This window comes from Pelecanus crispus, chromosome 2 (genome assembly GCF_030463565.1).
Source record: "Pelecanus crispus isolate bPelCri1 chromosome 2, bPelCri1.pri, whole genome shotgun sequence".
In the NCBI taxonomy this organism is placed as follows: Eukaryota; Metazoa; Chordata; class Aves; order Pelecaniformes; family Pelecanidae; genus Pelecanus; species Pelecanus crispus.
The window spans coordinates 74143637-74150765 of NC_134644.1; the positions used below are offsets into that span (position 1 = coordinate 74143637).

At 39.8% G+C, this 7129-nt stretch overlaps 1 protein-coding gene across 1 annotated transcript; it reads right to left on the reverse strand.

Moving 5' to 3' along the window:
- Positions 1-322: 322 nt before the first annotated feature.
- Positions 323-1060, reverse strand: RNF182 (ring finger protein 182). The gene has a single exon (XM_009478774.2). The coding sequence runs from the start codon at positions 1058-1060 to the stop codon at positions 323-325; it is 738 nt and encodes a 245-aa protein (XP_009477049.1).
- Between the last annotated feature and the right edge of the window lie 6069 nt (positions 1061-7129).

Here is a 7129-nt window from a genome sequence, read left to right on the forward strand (position 1 = left end):
ACATGATCACGACAATAGAAAGCAAAGGGCTACTTATTTGAATAGTGGCAGCAGCAGCAGGCACCAAGTTTGGCAATTTTGCTTTATCCTTTTCTACAACTCAGCCTTTTAAAATCAGCATGTAAATTTTATTTCCATTGTTTAGCTTAAAAAAAGGCGGGGGGGAAGTAAAATCAAGTAGAAAAAAAAAGGACCATATAACTAGGGCCACTGCTGACATTTAGTGGGATGGACAACAATAAGAATAAATAAGAATACAAAGACAGGATAAATCAACTATGCTACACATGTGGCAATTCGTCTTATTTCACTGTATTTGTTATCAAGATGACATGCAGTCTAGAACTTCATGGCAAACACACTGGCAAAAGCCATAAACCATGAGAATAACAAGGCTCGAAGGAACTAGGCTTACAAAGACAACCCCAAGGGTGACTTTCTTAGATACCAGTAAATAAATCCCTAAAGGCAAGGAACTAAAGTACAGCAACCCTAGCAACCACACTAGCACCCGAATTGAGGTCTGGAAGAGCAAAGATGTGCAGTTCCACACTGTCCAGTTGTGGGACACAGTTGCAACAGAGTCAAAACTTGTAGGCCTGTAAAATTCCACCACGGGGGTTGCATTCAGAGTCTGGGGACTTTCTCTTTGTACTTCCATGATTGTTATAACCAGGCAATTAGAAGAGGTGTGAGAAGGACTAACCAGAGACGCCAACCTTTTGGGAGTCAGCAACAGTTCTGTTGGGTTGTCTGGTAGGCACTTCTTTCCCTTTCCCCCGCAAGCTAAATTCAGAAGGATGTTGTTGTCATCGGGAAGACTACTAACCTCATCATCTGGCAGGCACGTTTCAAACCTGCAAAATGGGCATACTATGACTCCTTGTGGGGAATCACCGAAGTCTATGATCTTGCAAAGGCATTTGGCACATACTCTGTGACAACACTCCAGCACTTTTGGTTTTCTCTGTCGCAGGTTATAGCGGTTGTAACAGATCTTGCACTCAAGCTCATCTGAGCTCTGGGTCTCCACAGACTCCTCTGGTAGTTGAGTGGTCATTTCTTTTGATGCTTTTTAGAGTTGCGGAAAGAGGAGTCAAGGGACGAAGAGGTCACTCAGGCTTATTTTAGAACTTTTTCCTGATGATCATATATCACCCATCTCAAACAGGAAAAGAGGAGATGACGTTGTCGAAAAGCATCAGTAGGCACCATCCATTTTCAGCTTCTGCTAGGGATTGTGCACTGCATGTCCTTTACTCTGAGCCACGCACCCATCTGAAAAAGACGATGTGGAATTTTTGTGGAAGAAAACAAAAAACTGTAGCAGGTGAAATATGCAAGTTTCACTTTTTACAAGCTTCACTTCCTTTGCTAAAAATACCTCTAAGGTAGTTTTTTTCTGTGGCATATGGGGCCTCTATAGCAGTCATGTTGATAAAACTTAGTATCATGTGCACGCATTTGTTTTAGACTTCTAACTTTGACTGGCTCAGCCCATGAACTTCTCAGCAGAAGCTGCAATCTAATCACCGATCTGTGACTGTTTAAACCCTGGTTTCCTAAGGAAATGAGACCTGACCCCTGGAGCTTTTCGTCTTTCTTAGTAACTTGTAAACCTGCTGTCCAATTTCAAACAAATCGGCAGAGTGGCCACCAGTACTGAAGATAACTAAGTTTCTAAAAAAGTAGTGAACACTGGCAGTTGGGTAGAGGAGAGGGAGAGGTATTTGTAGTAACTACCATTTATCCTGGAGAACAACGCTCAGCCAGCACGCACCCAGCCTCTGCTCCGAGCAGGCAGCATGCTGCCTGTTGCTCAGCCAGAGAGGAGGGAAACACAGGGGGAAGCTGGTGATGCTCTGGGGAAACAAGAATTTTGGGGAGTGAAGCAGGTATGGAACAGGGATGGGGTTGTTGTAAAGAGTTATGTGGGGACCTAGGTCAAATTTGGAAAAGATCAGGCTTTATTAACTTCACTGCTTGTGGAACAGCTCATTTCTCTGCCTCCACCTAGCTGGTGAACACAGATCACGAAAATGAGGGTTATTTAGCTTGCAACAAATGTCTCCTTTAATGTGTGGATGCTAGGGTGAAGGCTAACATGTCTCTCAAGGCCATTCACCAGATGTACTGGCTTTCAGACGTTTCAGGGTGGCGACAGCTGTTTCACACCTCAGCTAAGGAGAGGTCCGTGGCATGCTTGCGCTGCTGCCCTCCCATTCTGTACAGTGTTTTTGCCACCAGACCCATCAGCCTCGCTTAAACAAATGCATTGTCATATCTTGTAACCGTGCATTTTCATAACTTCAGGAAACAGTCCATGTATTATAAACAAAACATTAACCAGGACTATGTACTCTGGGGACCAATAATTACCAGCATTTACAAAACCAGCTCTATCTGCCAGAAGATAAAAACTTCTTCCAGATTCAGGCATATGTTTGCTCACAGAGATGGGTGCGGCACTGTGTTTTGCAGGCTTTCAAACTCATTCCTTCACTGCTAGAGTAGCAAGGAACTTGCCTCAGTCAAATGACGGGGGTCAGCACTTGTGTCCAGCTGCCTCTTGAATTATCAATAAATATCAGGCACATGGAATATGAAAAAAGTGGCTTATTTCAATAAGCTTGTTTCTTGACTATTAGTTTTAGTAAATGTTTTATTCCTTTCCCTTTTCCTTTTTTTAGTTTTTACTCACTCCTAGCATTCAGATCTTTGTTCTTTTTTTTGAGAACAAGGCAGGAAGTTCTCTCTTTTAAGCAATGTGCTCCTTCTGTCAATACATTTTACCTGCCAGCCATCAGGTACAGTGAAGTCTCTTTCATGGGCCTCTTGCTCCTACTGTGCTTTACGGATTTTCCATTCTCTCTCTTAACTTCCTGCACAATATAGCTTCTATAAGTAATATAATTTCTAAAACTCACTTCCTGGATTTTAAAAAAAAAGATGTTATACTTCAGACAATGCAGTAATGAAAAGAACCATGACAACATAGTGAAGAAAAAAACCCCATATTTCTCTAAGAATTGTAACAGACATAGCCCCCTCCCCATTCAATTTTCTTAACTGTTTTCCTGCCTCTTCCAACTTATTTCTTTGGTGCTTTAAAAGTTTTCATCTCTGCCTTACTGTTGTTTTCATTATTTGTACTGTGACTGTATTTGTGGTGTGTTCGTTAGGCAAGGCAAACACAAGAAGGTTGATCCATAATTTTCAGAGTGTACTAGCTAAACATCTTATGAGAGACAAAAAGTACATCTTTTACAGATCTTATAACCTATCTTTTATCCTTCGTTACACTGTGTGCTTCCTTATTCATTTCTACTACTCTTTTTATTTAATTCCAAATATCATCTTCTAGATGACTTTTATGCATATATAAATGTCATGAGATGCTAACTTTCCAAAGGATGAAGAAACCGCAAAATGGACCTAAAAAGTGAAATGCCAGCCTACAGGAAGGCAAAGCACTGCTGAAAAGTTAAGAAGCCAAACAAAACAAGCGATGGTTTTGAACTTTTACACCTTGAGTATCATTCATCTTCTGTACCTGAGGCGAACTGGGATTACTAACATGTTCACGCTTCACAGCTGAGGCTGGCAAATGTTGTCCTATGACATAAAACTAGATTTCTGATTAACTAAAAATCTTTCAGAAAATGTGTCTGCTTCTCATGGTAAATTGTGACCTTTCACTGAAAAATCCCAACTAGAAAATCTTTGTATTTTTGTGTTTATCTTTCTAATGAATATTTCCAGGTTTTCACAAAAAATGGCCCACTTCCCAACCAATTCTATTCAGACGTGGATCACTTCTGCCCAAATCAGTTTTCAAACAAAGTATTTTCCTGATTCTATATCCTTTAAGTGGCCAAAGTTAGCATTAATACAAGGAGTAACAAGTCCCTGGGACTAGCGATATCCCAGCTGCTAAATTGGGACCATTAGCTTCATTTTCAGAACACAATGATCCTCCTATTGTAGTTTCTGTCATGAGTTATTCTACAAATTATTTTCAATTTTTTTTTTTAATGTACTGTACAAGAAAGGGCTACTTTCATCGTCTTTCTCTCTCTACAGAGGTTCTCCTAAACATATCCATCAGTAATAAAACATCATTGATTGTTTTTTCTTTGGCTAAGTTTAGATATTGAATTTCTCCTTCTGTGTTCTAGTGTGATTACTGCTTACTACTATTCTTCATTTATACACCTTTTCCTTTGAAAATTAAAATTTAATCACTAATTCCTATTAATGCTATTCATACATTTTTACCTTCTCAGCTCTATGGTGGTTTTAGATGCTTTCTCTGTCTTTTTTGCTTTCCTGATTTCATAGGGAATTTTCTATTTTTCCTTCTCAATACCCACTTTCCTCCTCATTTTTTCTCTGCTGAGAACTGACATCTTTTTGAGCTTAATTAATGCTGCCTGCTGTTATATACACCACATATACTAAAAAGTTCTCTGATCAGAGAGTTATTAAAAATATAAGAAAACTGAGGATTTTAAAGAAATTTTACTTCAAATTAGCCCTATTTCTTGAGAAAATGAGACATTTCTTGAGAAATACATCCAACTACTCCTTCAGCAACTTTTACTCTACGTCAAAGATTTTCTAGCTTGTCTTTTTCATGTCTCCCAAGTAGGTGCTTACTGGAAGCAGGCAGAATAAGGAATTAAAGTAGGGAATAGATTAACTGCTGCCCCTCTGAATCCTGGTCCCCCACCAAAAAGGTGGCAATTCACACCCTTCTGCTTGTTGTGTGTTGAAAGCAAGAGAAGCTGCACTACTACACAGAAAAAAGAGATTGTGTCTGTGTTGGCATTTTGTCCTCCTCTTTGAGTCACTTTTTTATGATGCCATGAGAAGGTATGTCCCTATTATGTGCTCTAATACTCCATTAATATTTGGGCTTTTTAAAATATTGGGCTGCAATCTGCATGTTCTTTCTGACCTTGACATCCAGAGGGCAGTCAAGTAAAAACTCCTGAGTGCAAATCCTACGATGATTCCAACGTCTTTCACTTCAAGTAAAAAATTGCTATTGACTTGAGAACAAAGTGAGGTCCCATGTCTATTTTTAAAGCACTGTATTTATTTTTATCAGTTCTGATATTTTTCATGACTTTAAACTACTCCTTATGTCCAGTTTTCCACTTGAGCTTATTTATTTTTGTTTGATACCAACAGACACAAGTTGTAACTTGGGAAAGTTCAATTAGGTATTAGGAAAAAAAAATTCCACAAGGTGTTCAAACACTGGAATGGCTGCTGAGAGAGATGGAAATGAAATCTCCAACCTTACAGATATTTAAAACTTGAATGGATACAACCCTGGTCAGGCCACTGTTCCTTGGAATTTGGCCCTGCTTTGAGCAAAGGGGACTGGACCCTTGCTGGAGATTCCTTTCAACCCAAATTATTCTATGCTTCTATGTTTCTGTATCCTGAACTCAATTTATGTGGCCTGTTTGAGAAGCTTTGTCCCTTACTGAATAAGGAATCAGGCTGAGAGTTGCTTATGTAGCTAAACATCTCTCCTAGATAATAATTCTTTCATTTAATATAGGAATTCCTTTTCAGAAGAAAGCCTAGACACCTTCTGCTATTCTGTCTTCCACAGAACCTATCTGATGGGATCATCAAAATCCAGTTGCAGAACTTTTCATTCCTGTGTCTATTATGTAGCGCATAGCAGCTTTCTGAACAAAATATAAACTACTAGACACGTACAATGATAACAGCATCCATCACAGTTTATCCAAGAACAAGCACATCTGTTACACTATGACAAGCACTTGTCTTTCATAAGAGTTCTGTCTAAGCACTGCAGGAGTGAATCCATCATTCCTGTTCATGTTGTTCCTGCTGCTGCTTGAGCTCTGACTCCCTCTCTTCCCCTTCCCAGTGCCACCTGTCTGGTACCTCGCAGATTCCTCTACCTGACCCTTTTACTAGAAAGGGAGAAAAGCTGAAGACAGAGAGGCATCTTCTGGGTGGCAGAAGATCACCAGCAGTCCCTACAGTGCTCCAGCTGACTGCTGGAGGGCACTTCCAGAAGCTGGGGAAATATCCTCCCTTGAGAGCAAAAGGAGGCCACCCATGCAACCAGACTGAATAAATAATAGCAAGCTCTCGTGTGTGACCCCAGGCATGGCTAGACAGAATGCAATGGACTACACCAGCCCAAATAGGCCACTGTCCATCGATCAGTTTTCTACTAATCACTGCTGGGTTGCAGACTGCAGATTAGAGCATTTTATCCCAGGTGTGGAAAGAAAGGTGAATGGGTTGTGCAGTGTGTTATGGCCCCTCTTTGCACGCATCCACCAAACACTGTGCAGACAAAGTGTTCTTGTGAGAGGCCAGAAGCAATTAGTTGTAGATGAAACTCTCAATATTGGAGCTCAGTCATGCTGACAGGGCAAAGTAGATGGGAAATTTGTGCTTCTCCTCCCTAACAAAAGATCATCCTTGCCCAGTTTATCAAACCAACCTTTTATCATTCATCTCCCACACTTTTTTTCTGGGAAGGGAATTTGACAATATTTCACATATAACCTAAAATGAATACATGAGGTCAGTAATTAACTTCCATAAGATATCATCCATGGAACTACCCAACATGCAATATTTTCAAAGGTTTTTAAAGTTTCCTCTAAATGCAAGCCAAGTGTATTTAGGGAATAAGAGGAGGAAAAAAAATATAAACAGATACAGAGAAACTTACTTTCCAAGAAAAAGAACTTCTTGCAAAGGTTTACTTGCAGGGAACACAAGAAATGCCTATTCTTCTCCACACGGGCAAAAACTGGTGGAAAGGAGGGAAACAACATTAGTAGAGCAGGAATACAGCTGGGAGACTTTTCAGCCTGTTTTCTCTAAAAGAGAGGAAGTAGTCCAACTTCTCTAGTTTGGATGGAAATACCCATATGTTAAGATTTCTGTTTAGATAAATATATCGGGTAAATCTCATTTACTAAAATTATTTCTGTAAAATAATCCAGAGTTATCTTTACAGATCTGTTGTTGATTTTAAGCCTCTTTCAATATTATGGGCTAAACACTCTGAAGTGCTATCTCTTCTAGCAACCACATATTCACAAATGTTAGCAATTCACTC